We start from the raw sequence: 17,117 nt of genomic DNA on the forward strand, positions 1-17,117 counted from the left end.
ACAATTAACGCTGTTTAGGTTGCTGGTGTTTTGAGTCTTCAAGAATGCTACCAAAAATTCTATTTGAACATAAGTCAGTCTGACTAGTTCATCTTCATCACTGTCTACTTTTGCTGTTAGAATGCCTGCATTTCCCTGTTTTGGTCTCTTGGCCTGTGTACTATTGACACTTCTGATCTTTTCTGGTGTCCTGCTTTTATTTTGTTAATTTTTCTTTCTTATATTGTTACTTAATCCACCACTATTTTCTATGGATAAAAAAGATTGGTCTTAACAGTGCTGCCAGTCAGAAAGAGATTTTCTTTTCCTTTTGTGGGTATGTGTTCCTCCTCATAGGGTGTCTAGTACATCTCTGGATTGCATGCCCTTGTCTATTTATTATTGCTGGGTGCAGATGGGCTGCTCCTTTGGTTTGAAACACCAAGCTGGAATTGAGGGGGGGTGAGCGGCCTTGAAAAGCGAAGGTGGGCATCAGGGGAGGTACCTGTTTCTGAGGTCAGAGTTGAAGCCTAATTGATGAAAAGTTGATATTTTATTGTATCAGGGACCTGCAGAGTTTTTCTGTAAAAGCCTAGATAGTAAATATTTTGGGCTTTGTGGGGCCATGAGGTCTCTGTCACAACTACTTTACTCTGCTGTTGTAATGCAAAAGCGGCCATAGACATACGTGAGCAGAGGAGTGTGTCCATGTTCCGTAAAACCATGGACATTGAAATTTGAATTTTATATAAAATGATATAAATGATATTCTTTTAAAAATCCCTGCAACATTGTGATTTATAAGAAATAGTATTTTATCATTCAGATGACCAAAATATATATCTTATATACATTTGGTCTTCCATGATTGCCGGCTCACAGCTCCTAGAACTCTTGAATTTCCTAAGTGTTGGGGGTGTCTTTTGTTGTGTTAATGAGGTGACTTTTGGAAAGCACCTAAGGATGGGGGCTGGTTGCCAGGGGAACCAACAACGTGCTTGGAACTTGTATTTTTTTTACTTTTCAATTATAGTTGGTGTACAATATCACATTAGTTTCAGGTGTTCAGCATAGTCATCAGACATTTATCTATATAACTTACGAAGTGAAGGGTTGGAACTTTCGATCCCATGCCCTGACCTCCAGGGGCTGGAGGTTGAATCAGTCACCAATGACCAGTGAGTTAATCAGTCACAGCTATGTAATAAAGCCAAAAGGATGGGGTTCAGAAAGCTTCTGGGTTGGTGACCACGGGGAGGCGTGGGCGAGTGGCGTGCCTAGAGGGCACGGGAGCTCTGCACTCTTCCCCACACACCTTGCCCTGTGCATCTCTTCCATCTGGCTGTTCCTCAGTTATATCCTTTTACAGTAAGCCAGTGATCTAGTAAATAGTGTGTTTCTCTTGAGTTCTGGGAGCCATTCTAGCAAATTAATCAAACCCAAGGAAGGGATCATGTTAACCTCTGGTTTATATAGCCGGTTGGTCAGAAGTACAGGTGACAGCCTGGGCTTGCAGTTGGCATTCTGAGTTGGGGGAAGTCATTGGAACCTCCAGTCTGTAGCCAGTTAGCCAGAAGCTCAGGTAACTTGGGCTTGCATCAGGCATCTGAAGTGCATGTGGCTGGGGAAGGAGAGGGGCAGTCTTCTAGCACTGAACCCTTAACCTAAGGAATCCGATGCTGTCTCTGGGTAGGTGTGTCAGAATTCAGTTGAATTCTCAGACTCCCTGCTGCTGTCTGAGAATTGTTAGTTGGTGTGGGGGAGTAACCCCTGCCCCCCTTTACCCCTCCACCCCCCTCCCCGTGCTGAAATTCGATCTGGGAACCCAATTTATCCTCAAACAATTTAAAAGTATAGAAACCATTCTAAGCTGGTGGGCCACACCAAATCCAAAGGCAGCATTTTGCCATTCATAGTAATGGCGTCGTTGTGTAGCTTTGAATGAGAAGTCGGATTCTTGACCAATAGTCCTTTTCACACCCCACGTAGTAGAAATTGTCTTTAAATTTTTGGGGTTGGTGACAAATTACGTCTTTATCAGTTCACTTGTAACTTATTCCAAAGAGCTACTCATCTCCTGATCATGTTGGTGTCTTTGCCCACTGTGTTTTAGCACTTTACTGTCACATTGAGACTGGCATTTATTATGTCTCTACAATATTGCTGTCTATCCTGATACCATTGTAAAACAGCACATTTTTGTTTGCTTGAATAAGTATTTCTTTCAAGCTTGTAACAGATGCTGTTGAGGCCCTTTCCATCCACCCCCAGTTCACTGGCTGCTGTGGTGGACAGAGCCTGACACCTTCTTTCTTTAAGCACTAGATCTCTGAGTTTGCTCTGCCCCAGTGTGGGTGGTCAGCCCCATACATACCATGTTTCCCCAAAAATAAGACGTAGCTGGACAACCAGTTCTAATGCGTCTTTTGGAGCAAAAATTAATAAAAGACCCGGTATTGTATTGTATTACATTTTATATTATATTATATTATACCCAGTCTTATAGTAAAATAAGACCAAGTCTTATATTAATTTTTGCTCCAAAAGATGCATTAGAGCTGATTGTCCGGCTAGGTCTTATTTTTGGGGAAACACGATAGCAGCAGAAGCTCTGGGAACTTAATGGCCCTGGGAGCAACTCTCAACCAAGGAGGTAGATAGATGCCCTGGCTTTCTCTTTCCTTAGCTCAACAGTCTGAGGCACGTTCTATGGGATCCTGAAAGGGTCTTTAGCAGAGCTGAACTCCAGTTATCCACAGCAGTTAATGAGCCCTTTATAGACTTTTCTTTCTAAACTCACTTTTCTTAATCCCCTCAAGTGTGCTTCCTGGGTTCTCCCTTCCCCTAAATAAGCTACTTGCACCAAAGTTCTTATCTCAGGTTTGCCTTTTGGGGGAGTCCAAACGATTTAATTTGGTGATGATGATGATGAGGTTGATTTATCAGCAGGGTACAAGTGACAGCCTTTTGCCCCCTTCACCCCCACTGGGAGTTCATGAGGTAGCATCCTTAACCATTGACATTGGCACCAGAGTACCACAGAAGTGACTGGACAGAGGTGCAGGGAAGAAAGTATTATATACCTACCTACTGTTAGCTCAGCTCAGCCTTACTCGGGTACTGTCATTCTTTGCAAAAGTTATCTTTTTCTGCCCGGGGTTCTTTATTCTTAAAAAGTAAACTTTCTGTAACGTGTGACCATTTACCTAATATATGAAAGGGTCCCAATCTTAGTTGTCTTCTGTGAGCTAGACAGATCTGTGAGTTGACAGATTCTGTGCTGGAAAATAATTTAAGATTCAGGTAGTATACATTATGTCACAATTAGGCGAGTTGTTGTAAGATAGAAGTTATATGTATTTCTGCAGCCAAACTTCAAATAACATAATTGGGCTTTCCCAAAACAAATATTAAAATTTCAAAATCGCAATATAATCACAAGTAACTACAATTCTCATAGTAAAGTGTGTACTGATTAAAATATTTTTTAATGTCTAAGGAATTGAAAGTCTTTTTTCCAGTGATGTGTTTCTTCCATAATGAGAAATTCAGTTATATCACGTAAATTTCACCATAGAAGGTGTTTGTAGACACACAATGTGGAAATTTGATTTTTACTTCCTGAGGCTTTCAGGTAGACAAGTTGTGTTTAAAAAATCTTCCAGATTAGTATATACTTTTAAACTTACCTTCTTAAAGTTGACCAACTCTTACTAAAGTTATATTAAAATGATCTTTGTAGTAGAACCATAATAGTTTTTATTTGCGATAATGTTATTTTCCAAGTTTTTTTCCTTCCCCTGGAAGGCTTTTTTGATTTTCTTTTTGAAACATCATTTCCCCCTTTTTTGGTTTTTAGTTTAACAGATCCAAACGTTTCGCTTTTATTGATACTTTAAAAACTAGCTGAAGTTGGATTTTGTGTGTGTTTTGCTAGTTTATTGTTAAGATCTGCCTTACCTAGGGGTAAGCGAAATCTTGTGTTACATTCTTTATTTGGCTTTATTTAGTTTAATTGCGTAAGGCTGTTAAACTAACAGATATTAATGTATTTTCTGTTACACTTGTACTTTATAAATTACTTTTTAAAGTAATGTATAAATTACTTTATTTTTTATATTATAAATTTTATATTATAGATTACTTTATAATTTATAAATTACTTTGTAAAGTAATTGTGACTTTATAAATTACTTTTCTTGGAATAGACGAGGTGTGATAAAAAAGTACAGTGAATGTTTAAATTAAAAATTTTTTTATTACAGTAAAAGACACATTGCCATTAATCCCCCCCCAAAATACTCCCCCTCACTTCAGACACATTTATCTCATCATTCTTGCCACTTTCTGAAGCAGTTCTAGAAGCCCTCTTTCATGAGTGTCTTTAGTTGCACCATCATGGCTGCCTCGATGTGCTGAATCGATTCAAAATGTTTACCTTTCATGGTCATTTTGACTTTGAGGAAGAGCCAGAAGTTGCAGGATGCCAGATCTGGTCAATAAGATGGATGAGGACACACCGTAATGTTTTTATTGGACAGAAATTGCTGTACCAGAAGCAATACGTAACACGGAGTGTTGTCATGATGGAGGATCAAACTGTTTGCCCATTTCATATTAATGCGTTGTTCGTGATCCATGATTTACAGCACACTTTAAACCACACCTTCTCTCAACCGTAGCTCACACCTGACTGACTACACTGAACAAGTTGAAACTTATCACATACTGTTACTAAGGTTCAGTGCGCTGCTTTCTGTATTAAAGATCCCTGCCATTCGGTTGGCTGGCACGTGACAGCAGCATTCACTGTATTTTTTTATCACACCTTGTATTTGGGACAGTGTGTAGGTTGCGATGTAGGTTGTTTTTTGTTTTGTTTTTTTCTTTTTCCCTCTCTTAGGTTTTAGAGTGTTACTTACTCTTGGATTTTTTTTTCCCCCGTGCTCTTCTTCTTCACCTAGGATATTGGTTTTTGCTCACTCCAGGTCTCTATCTTTCTTTTCACCACTCCTTACCCACTTCACACTTGTACAGCGTCACAAACCTCAGCCTTCTCATCTACTTTATCATCAGAATATTGTCTATTCCTCAAGGCTGGGCTCAGAACCCACCAGCTCTACTTCATTAGTTATCCTTCTGATTCCAGCCTCCAGGTTCTGTTTCTGGCAATGACTGCAGAGAACATTTACTCTGCATCCATGTGTCCCATATTCTACCTAACTTAGGCATTATTAGTTGCAGTGTGAATTCTGCCTCAGCTACCTTTTGTATACTGGCTTTCTAAGACAGCGTGTGTTTTCTCAGCTGTTGAGTATTTCTTTTGTACCTATCACATAAGCACTTTATATTTAATTGTTTGTACTAAATACCCAATTATTCAGTTTTCTGCTTTTAATTTCTCAAAGTAATCTTGGTGATTTTAATTTTTAAGTGTTTTTTTTTTTTTTTTTAATAGATGTAAAAAAAGATTGGTCTGATCATGCTCTCTGGTGGGAAAAGAAGAGAACCTGGCTTCTTAAGACACATTGGACCTTGGATAAGTATGGCATTCAGGCAGATGCTAAGCTTCAGTTCACCCCCCAGCACAAACTGCTCCGCCTGCAACTTCCCAACATGAAGTATGTGAAAGTGAAAGTGAATTTTTCTGATAGAGTCTTCAAAGCTGTTTCTGACATCTGTAAGACTTTTAGTAAGTATTGGATAAATTCTTCATCAAAGTATTATATTATGTGATGTATGTATGATGAACTGACATTTAGCATAACTCAAAGAGTAGGGATTGGGGTGAGCTATCGATGTATGTGTATGTGAAATTTTTACTTAATTCTTTAAAGTTTTCATATTACTTTAAGATAAATATGTTGGGTTAAGGTGGAACAGGAGGAATGTAATACATATTCTTTCCTTATTAGAAGTGTATCAGGTATTTATTATTATGTAATGTTTTATTCTGATGACTTATGGGAAGGAGAAGGGAACAGGGAAGGAAATGGGTATTATTTTCAGAGGGATGTAGCTTTTGCAGTTTCCTTCACATAAGTCACTATTTGATTTTAGTGATTCAGGCAGATTATGTCACTTCCTTCATTGAAGGCCTGACACAGCTCCTAAGGAAATGACTATGAGTGTTGTCTTCCTTAACCAGTCTACACTATGAACACTCATATAGTAATTCTATTTATGCTTTTGTGAAATGAGACGTGGATTACTTTTGGCTGACCCAGTTATGTCATATGACAGGAAGTATTCAACCTTCAGAGAAAATGTGAACTATTGTCTTTATCACTGGTACATAACTACTGTGCTATAGATTAGGAGGAGATACAGATAGATGGACATTACTCTTTAGATCTAATGAGTCTGAAATTATAATGATTTTTATGTTTAATGGAATTAATAGCTGATATTATTTTGCCAAACTCTTTAACTCAAAATAGGTAAAGTTCTTGAGTCACATTTTCCTAATTTCCCTTCAAAAAGCAACTACTGTCTTAAGTTTAGTGTGTATCCTTCCAATACTTTTAAAAATATACATAAACCACTCACACATATGCATGTATTCATATCTATGTGAATATGTGCCCCAAAACAATATATGTTACTGCCATTGCTGTGTGGGTATTTTCTTCCACAGTTTTTGTACGTGTTTGCAGAAATTTCTTGAGTGTTCACGTAGAAGTAAAAAAGTAGGGTTGCTTTCTTTTTAAGCGGACACATAATTCATTTCAAAGTACTGTCAAATTGTTCTTCCAAGTTTTTCTACCATTTTATATTCCAACCCATAATAAAAATCCTTTGCTCCAAATTATCACTAATACTTGAATGTTGTCAGTTTTTAGTGTTTGTTTCTCCGAGTGAAATAATACAGTGTTTCATTTTAGTTTATAAAGTTAAGTATGTTTTTATATATTTACCTGGCCATCTAATCTAAGTTTCTTCTTTTTTTGAATTTCCTGTTTATTAATTTTTAAAAAATAGATAAATGATATAAACTTTATTTTTTAGAATAGTTTTAGGTTCACAGCAAAATTGAGGAGAAAGTACAAAGTTCTCATTCACCCCCTTATCCCACTATCAGTACCCCACACTAGAGTGGTACATTTGTTGCAATAGATAAGCCTACAAGGACACATCATTATTATCCAGAGTCAGTGGCTTACATTAGGTTTCCTCTTGGTGTTTGGATAAATGTATGACATGTATCCATCATTATTATATTATACAGAGTAGTTTCACTGCCTTAAAAATCTGTACACTACCTATTCTTCCCTTCCTCCCCCAATCCTTGGCAACCACTAATCTCTTTCCTGTCTTCATAGTTTTGCCTTTTCCAGAATGTCTTACAGTTTGAATCATATAGTATGTAGCCTTTTCAGATTGGCTTCTTTCACTTAGTAGTATGTATTTAAGTTTTGTCAATGTCTTTTCATGGCATGATAGCTCATTTCTTTTTAGCATTGAAAAATAATTCCATTGTCTCGATGTACCACAGTTTGTTTATGCATTCTCCTACTGAAGGACATCTTGGTTGTTTCCAAGTTATGCAATTATAAATAAAGCTGCTATAAACATCCACATGGAAGATTTGTGTGGACATGTATTCAACTCCTTTGGGTAAATACTAAGGAGTGTGATTGTTAGATCATATGGTAAGATGATCTAATTTGGCATTTGGTGTTGTCAATGACCTGGATTGTGGCCGGTCTAATAGATGTGTAGTGGTATCTCGTTTTAATTGGTAGTTCCCTGATTACATTCGATGTGGGGCATCTTTTCATAGGCTCATTTGCCATCTGTATATCTTCTTTGGGGAGGTGTCTGTTAAGGTCTTTGGCCTGTTTTAATCAAGTTGGTTTTTTTCTTATTGGTGAATTTTAAAAGTTCTTTGTGTATTTTGGATAACAGTCCTTTTGCAAGTATTTTCTCCCAGTCTTTGGCTTTCTTTTCATTATCTTTGACAGTTTCTTTCACAGAGCAGAGACTAATTTTAATGAACTCCAGCTTATCAGTTGTTTCTCTTGTAGATTATGCTTTTGTTGTATCTAAAAGGTCATCACCAACCCCGAGGTCATCTAGATTTTTTCCTATGTTGTCTAATAGGGTTTTATAGTTTTGCATTTTACATTTAGGTCTGTGATACATTTTGAGTTCATTTTTGTGAAGGTCTAGATTCTTTGTGTTTTTTTTTTTTGTTTTTGTTTTTTTTTTTTTTTTTTTTTTTTTTTTTTTGCGTGTGGCTGTCCAGTTGTTCTAGACAAAAAAATAGTTCTAGCACTATTTTTTTGGAAAAAATATCTGATAGTTGGCAGTTTCTTACAAAGCTAAACAGTCTTTTCATATGATTCAGAAATTGTATTCCTAGGTATTTACTTAGCTGATTCTAAATTTATGCCTACATAAAAAACATACATGTGTAAACTCATAGATACAGACAACAGAATGGTGGTTACCAGAGAGGAAGCAAGGTGAGGGGAAGACGAAGAGGGTAAAGGAGGTCAAATATATGGTAATGGAAGGAGACTAGACTTTGGGTGGTGATTACACAATGGAATATACAGATGTTGTATTACAAAGTTGTACATTCGAAACTTATGTTATTAACCAATGTTACCCCAATAAAATTAACAACAAAAAAAACTGAAAAGAAAAATTATCTCCATTGCCAAAGATCGGTTGACTATATTTATTATATAGGTCTATTTCTGGGCTCCCCTCCCCCATCACAGGAAATGAAAAAACACTATGTCAAAGAGATATCTTCACCCCCATATTCATGTCAGCATTATTTACAACAGCCAATATTTGGAAAGAACCTAAGGACTATCAGTATGTCGCAGGAGGCCCTCAGGGATGTCCCTGTTGGGGACTCAGCTGGGAGCAGAAGCCAGGTTCTTGTTTTCCTGCGAGAAAGAATTCAAGAGCGAGACAGATGCAGGAAAACACAAGGGATTTATTGAAGCGAAAGTACATACTTGAGAAGGAAATGCCGGTGAACTGGGAGGTTGAGTGGCCCTGAGGAAGTCCTGACCAGGGCTTTTTATCTCCCTTAGGGGCTGGAATTGGTGACTTCCCATTGTTTTCTCCTCCCTCTGGGTGGGACCCTCCGTTTCCTGCTTTTTCTTCCTTATTTGGTTCCTCTGGAATTGTCTTGGCATCAAGTGCATGATGGGAGTGTAAATGAGGTTATAATGACATTAAAATTAGCTAAAGGTCGTCAGGTCCTGGTCATGGATACTAGTTCTGCTGGATAAAACTGGTTCTTGTTTTCCCCCACTCCCCATGCGTTTCTTGTGAAACTGAAACCAGAGAGGTGCCTTACCTGGTGTCCTTGAGGGGATCAGTTCTCTGAGCTACCTGTACTGCCTCAGATAAATGGATAAGATGTATGTGGTGTGGTGTGTGTAGGTACACACACACATACACACACGAATATTATTTGGCCATAAAGAAGGAAATCCTGCCATTTGTGACAGCATGAATGGAGGGTATTATGCTAAGTGAAAGAAGTCAGACAAAGATCTCACTTACTGTGAAATGGAAAAACACCACCCAAAACCAAAAAAACAATACAGATTATCTTTTCTATGAAGGTAAAGATGAAAAACAAATGGTGAATCACTTAAACTACTTGTAACATTTTCTAGTTTTGGCTATTCTAGTCGATGTGTGTTAATATCTCTGTGATTTCAGTTTTCATTACCCTTGTAATTAATGATATTGAGCATCTTTTCATGTGTTTAATTGTCACCACATAATATTTTTGGTAAAGTGTTTGAATCCTTTGCCTTCCCTCCCTTTTTTTTAAATTAGGTTGTTTGTCATCTTACTGGGTTAAGTTATAAGCATTTTTGCATATACTGGATATGGAAAATTTATTGAACGTGTTTTGCAAATATTTTCTTACTGTTTGGCTTATATTTTAATTGTCTTTTGAAGAACAAACGTTTTAATTTTGATGAAGACCAGTTTATGATTTCGATGATTTTTGTTCATAGACACAAAAATCCTTAACAAAATTTTAGCAGATTGCATCCAGCAATATGTAAAAAAGATTAACACATCATGATCAAGTGAGGTTTATCTCAAGAATGTGAAACTGTGTGTATGTGAAAAGAATGTATATTGTCATTGGGTGGGAATGTTCTATGAATGACAGGTCAGGTTGGTTGACAAGAGAGGATTGTTGAAATCTTTAACTGTAATTGTTGATTTGTTCTTGCTCCTTTCACTTTTATCAGTTTATTGAAGTATTCTTATTATGTACACACATTTAGAATTGTTATGTCCTATTGAAGAATTTACTATTATCACTGAAATAATCGTCTATATTCATGATAATATTGTTTGCTTTGAAATATACCTATATCTTTTCCTATCCTGTTTCTTTTAATTTATCTGTGTCTTTAAACTACGTTTCTTATAAACAACGTATAGCTAGGGCTGTTTTTTATATCTATTCTGATAATCCATGCCCTTTTATAAACTATTTAGACCATTCATATTTAATGTTATTATCAATGTGGTTGGGTTTAAATCTACCATCTTAGTATTTTTTATATGGCATTTATTTTTTTATTGTCTTCTTTTTTGTTTGTTTGTTTCCCTCTTTCCAATTGAGAGGAGTTTGTTTGTTATGATTACATTTAGCTCCACCTGTGCCATAGTAGCTATTACCACTTTTATTTTGTCTTTTTAGTGGTTGCTCTAGGGTTTACAACATGAGACTTTTAAACTTACAGTCTATGTTCTAATAGTATAATAATACCAGTTCACACATAGTGTAATAATAACCTTATGACAGTATAGTTCCTGTTCCCCTTACCTGTCCTTTGTTCTACTGTCATGTTTTACTTTCACATATGCTAAAACCCACAATATGTTATTATTTTCCCCTAAAACATTGTCTTTTGAAAGTATTAGAAAATAAGGAAAATGGTCTTTTGTAACTGCCCACATATTTACCATTTTTCAGTGCTCTTTGTGAGGATACTTTCCATGTGTTATCTTTTTTATTCTACCTGAAGGACTTCATATGACCTTTTTATAGTGTAGGTCTGTTGGTGATGATTTTTTTACCTTTTGTCTGTAAGATCTTGATTTTGCCTTAATTTTTGATATTGTAGCTGGGTGAAGAATTCTGGACTTTATCCCCCCTCCAGTAATTTACAGATGTCTTTCTATTATCTTCAGGTTTGTGTAATTCAGAGAAGTCTGTTAATGCTCTTTTATTTGTGCCCCTGTATGTTTTCTCTGTTGGCCTTTTAGGAATTTATCCTGGTTTTCAGCAATTTAATTCTGATGTGTCTTGGCATAGTTTTCTTCAGGTTTATTCTGTTCTAGGTTCATTATATTTCTTAGATCTCTGGGTTTATGGTCTTCATCAAATCTGATAATTTTCAACTGTTTCTTCAAATAATTTTTAGTGTCCCTTCCCACACTTCCCATTCTTCGTGGGACTCTAGTTTCATGTATGTTAGACTGATTATTGTTCCAAAGGTCACTGATGCTGTTCCTTTTTTCACTCTTTATTCTTTGTGCTTCATTTTGAATAGTGTCTGTTGTTATATCTTTAATTTCACTGATCTTTTGCTACTCTGCCGTTGATCCCATCTAGTGTATTTCATTTTAGATGTATTTTTTTATCACTAGAAGCTTGATTTTTGCCTTAGTAAAATATGTAAATCTTTCATTTTTCTCATTATGTTTATGCTTTTCTCTACTTTAACATGTGGAGTATATTTATAATAGCTATTTTAATATGTTTGATTACTAATTTTATCATTGCAGTTATTTCTGCTTTAACAGGAGCAGAAATTTCTGCTTTAACAGAAGCAGAAATAACTTTTTTCCCCTTTACTCCTGTTAATGGGTCATATTTTACTGCCTCTTTTATACCTGGTAATTTTTTTTTCTACATAATTTATTGTGATCAATGTTAAATAAAATATTAATTTTCATCATTTGCTTCAATTCATATTTTCTTGACCAATTCTTCATTTTTCCTTCCAAAATGTTGCATGCCACACCTCTTCTTATATGCAGTTGTGCTCCTAGTGGTTTAGTCATCCTGTAAGTTTTTGGGAAACATTGATCATGACAGCCTTCATTCATCTTCAACTTGTAGGCTCTGTTTCACCTTGAAAGGCCGGGTCACAGTCTCGCAGGCACTGATGCCCGCGACTCTGTCCGTGTGGCCAATGGTGTCTTGAGCTACTTCCTACTTCGGTGGAAAAAGAACTATGCCTGGTAATTTTTGATTGAATAATGCACTCTATTACATTTTACATTATTGGTGGCTGGATTTCTTGAAAGTAGTATTAGCTTTGTTCTGGCCAGCAGTCGTATTAGTTGGAATCAGTTGGATCCTTTCGGTGCTTGTTTTTAAGCTTTGTTAGGGTAGGTTCAGAGCCCCCATTAGTCTAAGACTAATTTCCTTCTGGGGATTCCTCTCAATACCCTGTGTATCAGGAGGATTTGTCTCTGACAGATGCACAGATCAGCATTGAGTCAGTCGCCCGCAGTTAACTACAGAGCTCCTGAGCTCTCTCTGTGGAGCTTCCTTCTCTCCAGTACTCTGACCCACGAATTCTAGCCATTTCTTGGCCTTCCTGAACACTGTCTGAAATCTCTCAACTCAAGTAAGACCTCACTCTGTACAACTTCTAGGCAGTAAGCTGGCACACTCAAAGGGCTCATCCTGTTGTTTTCTTTTCTCTTCTGTGCTCTTTGTCTAATGTCTGAAAACCTTTCTTTTCCTTTCTATTGGTTAAATAAAGCAGGAGGGTAAATCAAGTCCCTGTTATTCCATCTTAGAGGAGACTCTCCATTTTTAATTTATCCTTGATATTTTTTCTAGCCTTATACCTGTTTTGAAAGCCATCATTTGCTCATTGAAGCATTATTCATAAGAAAACCATTTCTTTCACAGTAATTTCAAATTGAATATATTCAAAACTGAGCTCATGGCATTCCTTCCCAAATCTCCATGCTCCCTCCTCCCCACTCTGTCCTTTAGAAGTTTCCATAGCAGCAAAAGGTACCACATTCCAGATAAACAAACTAGAAACTTGGGAGTCATACTTAGCACCACTCTCTCTCTCACCTACACATCTCATCAATCACCTAGAAGCGTTATTTTTGCCTCCAAGATATGTCCTGAATCTTTTCACATCTTTCCATCTTTATCACCCCTACTGCTCTAGTAAGACCACATTATCACCACCTCTCCCCTAGACTGTTTCAACAGCCTCCTAAATTGTCTCCTTTATCCATTGTTGTTCATTCCAATGCATTCGTTATACTGTAAGCAGAAACATTTGAAAATTTGTTATCAAAGCCATAGATGCTAGGTTAAAGTTAAAAAGGCTTATAGCATAAAACTACTTTTTTGCTCTATTTCTCCCAGCCCTTAATCACATTCCCTACCACTTTCTGCTCGTTTAGTGTTTCTGACTTTCAGTTCCATATTTCAAAATAATATGTTTATACTGCTATTTCTTGATTTATCCGTTTTAGATATCTGTTCACTTCTTTTTACTCAACTTTTCCTCCTTTTATTTTCACTGTTGTAATTTTGGGCTAAATCAGTATCATTTACATTATTTTTAACAAGGTACATATTTTTACTTGCTGAACCAAAGTATATAGTTTTACTTATCTCGTATTTTTGTTTACCATTTGCTTAGTTTTCAACCTGTATCTCTTGCTGATTCTTCTACATTCCACATTCTGTGTAATTTTCATGATCAAATACATTATCTGATAATAATCCCCCCTTTTCTCCTTCCTAGAGACACTCTAAAGACCCTCTGTCATCCTGCTCCAATAAGGATGTTTTCTAGGGCAAGGTGTCCAGTCATAGCCCCAGGACTTCCCTTCACCTTTGTCCGAGGAAAATGGCTTTTTTCTTATATTTGATCCTTGCATTTTTCTCAGTGTTGATTTGCTCCCTTATTTTGGTGGACTATATCCTCCGTCAGCATACCAAGGAAAAGGTGAATGGGATGTAAATTTTTGAGAAGTTACCCTTGAAAATGTCTTTATTTTGCCCTTTGATAGAATTGCTGGATTGAAAATTATTTTCCTTCAGAATTGAGAAGTCATTGTTCAGTGGTTTTAGCTTCCAGGGTTGCTGTTGATGGTGCTGATAGTGTTCTTTTTACTTTTATTTTTATTTTCTTTGAAGACTGCTTTTTCTCTCTGGAAACTTGTAGGATCATTTCTTTTTCCTGCCGTTTTGAAATTTCATGGTAATGTGCCCTAATCCCTCCTGTTTGTTTTCACTGTTCTTTCTGTTAGTAGTAATTAGTCAGACTTTGTTACTGAATTGATACTCTTACCTAACTATTATCTCTTCTATTGGAGTTTTTTTATTGTGGGTATCAAATTTTAATTTTCAATGTTTTATATTTTTATCTGGATGTTTATTACCCAGGTATTCATGAATACATTTAAGATTTGTGGAACTTACATAAATTAAACCTCAACAAAATAGTTTTGTGTTTTGTTTTTTTTAAAAAGGACCTCCCCCCCATCGTTAATACCCAAGATCTTTCTTAATCTCTGATTGATTATAAAACATCCTATTTATCTCTCATAGATATCATTGTTTTATCTTTCTGAGAAGTGTAATAAGAGATTTTTGTTTTGTTCTTCTCTGCATTAGCTCTACTTCTTTAAGTTGTTTTTCTTTTCATTTGGTCTTTTTAATGTTAGAATCTCTGTGAGTTTTCCATTGCAGCCATAATAAATTACCATAAAAAGAGCAGCCTAAAACAACACAAATTTCTTACCTCACAGTTTCTATACGTTAGAACTCCAGGCACAGCATGGCTCCTCTGGCTCCTCTGGGTCCTCTGCTTAGAGTCTTATAAGCCCGAAATTAAGCTGTCAGCAGGCTTGTGTTCCTTCCGGAAGGCTCGGAGAAAGAATTCTAAATGGTAGAATTTGGTTTCATGTAGTTGTAGGACTGAGGTTCCCCTAGTTTGTCTGCCCGGCGTCATTCTCAGCTTCTAGAGGCCTCCCAAATCCCTTGACTTATGGCTCTCTTCCTCCATCTTCAAAGCCAATAACAACAAATCCAGTCCTTCTTACACTTCAGATCTGACTTGTGCTCTGTCTCATCTCTCCTCTGCTTCCCTCTTCTTCCTTCCTCTTCTGTTTGGAAGACCTCATGTGATTACATTAAACCTCCCTCTCCAATCCAGAATAATCTTCATAAAATCAGTTGATTAGTAACCTTATCATTTAGTAGCCTTAACATTGGCAAAGTTTGTTCACAGCAGTCCCTAGATTAGTGTATGATTGTATATCCAGGGACAGGAATTGTAAGGGCGTATGTCTAGAATTCTGCCTACTACAGAAGCCTTTCTCAAATGTCTATCAATCATTGATTGTCCATTCATACATTTAATGATGTGGCATAAAATCTTTTCCCGGTCTGGCTGTTCAGGTTCTCCTCTAAGGACCCAGAAGGTGTGTATCTAAAGGGTAGGTTTAATCCAGATGGAGCAGGAAAGGGGCTCTGGAGCAGGATTCATTTTTCATGTTGCTGTTTTTATTGCTGGGTCATGCTTGGTTCAGCAGGGTGATATTCAGCGTGTTTCCCATTGGTATCTCCTTCCGCAAACACCTTAATTTTATATTTCTGCTCTTTGCTATGTCATCTACTACACCCCCATCTGGCTCTGGCTCCCAGAATTTTTCTGACATTTCTTACCTGATATTTTCTCCTATTCTTTCTGTCCTTATAAATTTATGTTTTATTTCTTTATTTTTTGTATGATTTTCTAAAGGTGTAAAAATAAATGCACCAGCTCAATATACATGTTTAACCAGAAACTCTCTAGAAAACTAAAATCTGAATGTTATCTTACCTGAGAACCCTTCTCTGCTCCTGTTTCCCACTTCCTCACCCCCATAGTTTTTGATATGTATAGCATTTATGTAGTTTATCTTCCACTAGACTTGTCTTGATTACTTTATATTGATTTTGAACATTAAATTTCATTGCTACGTAGTGTATTTTTCTGTTACAAAGAGGTACTGGCTCATTGCTTTGTGTAGAGACTCATAAATGGCTACTTTATTATTGAACTATAAAATTTAGCATAAATGAAAGATAGCATTGTATTTTGGTATACTCATTTTAAAATTTTTATATCTCATAATACTCTAGGTGTATTTTACTTTAGTATATATAAACCTTTGTTTAATTACTTAACACGCTTCACCAGGCCTACTCTTACACATGCGATTCAGATTCCTAAATTCCTATATCAATGAAATAATTAGTATCTTATGTGAAGGTGTAGGCCTAGTTTCCTTTTTTGTTATTGTTGAACTGAAAACTACTTATTCACAGAGTTCATGGCAACCAGTGGCTATCCAGAGAAATAAGATGTCATTCTTCTCCACCTTCCCCTTTCTCTAAGCTGCTAGTTCTCAAGGAGTTAGAATCAGAATTACCTAGAGAGCTTTTTTGTTGAGATATAATTGACATGGAACATTAAATTAGTTTTAGGTGTACGACATAATGATTTGATATTTGTATATTTTGCAAAATGATCATCACACTAAGTATAGTTAACATCCATTAATTACTCGAGCTTTTATAAGACAAGCTGCTGGAAGCCTTCAGCCACTAAGAGTATCTGGGAATGTGGCCCACGCATGTATTTTTAATGTTATTTTTAACTTCATAAGCGAGTCTCATGGGCACAGAGTTAACTGCTTCATCTGCTTAGGACTGACCAAAAGCTAGTTATAATACTCATTCTTCTAATAACATTAATAGCTGGTTTGTAAACTGGACAGGAAATGACTTAAGGAAAAAAGTCTCAAAGAATGAATCATGCAGTGCAGTGGTTTTCAAGCAGAAAGGACACACGAGAAACATTTGGGAGGCCTTTTCAAATTATACATGCTTGTTTCCCCCTCCCATTAAACTTGACGATGGTGAATTGTGATAGAACGGTGTCATATCTCTCAGGTGTGATTCATTTTATGTCCTTCTATACTTTTTAGATTTTTCACTATGTACCATTACTTGATTTTCTTTGGTGGATCCAATGGGTGGAGAAATGGATTACCACCACCACCCTGCCCTCACTTAATACTGAAGTAGTGTTGACAAC

The 17,117-nt window shown here is 36.5% G+C and overlaps 1 protein-coding gene across 6 annotated transcripts in view; it reads left to right on the forward strand.

Moving 5' to 3' along the window:
- The window catches only part of FERMT2 (FERM domain containing kindlin 2), a 70,031-nt gene that overhangs the window by 21,930 nt on the left and 30,984 nt on the right, over positions 1-17,117 (forward strand). For all 6 annotated transcript variants that reach the window (XM_033108444.1, XM_033108445.1, XM_033108447.1 and 3 more), the window contains exon 3: positions 5,438-5,671. In XM_033108444.1, the coding sequence (XP_032964335.1) occupies positions 5,438-5,671 (234 nt within the window). The remainder of the gene's footprint in view (positions 1-5,437; positions 5,672-17,117) is intronic.

The sequence above is a fragment of the Rhinolophus ferrumequinum genome, chromosome 6, assembly GCF_004115265.2.
Source record: "Rhinolophus ferrumequinum isolate MPI-CBG mRhiFer1 chromosome 6, mRhiFer1_v1.p, whole genome shotgun sequence".
Lineage (NCBI taxonomy): Eukaryota > Metazoa > Chordata > Mammalia > Chiroptera > Rhinolophidae > Rhinolophus > Rhinolophus ferrumequinum.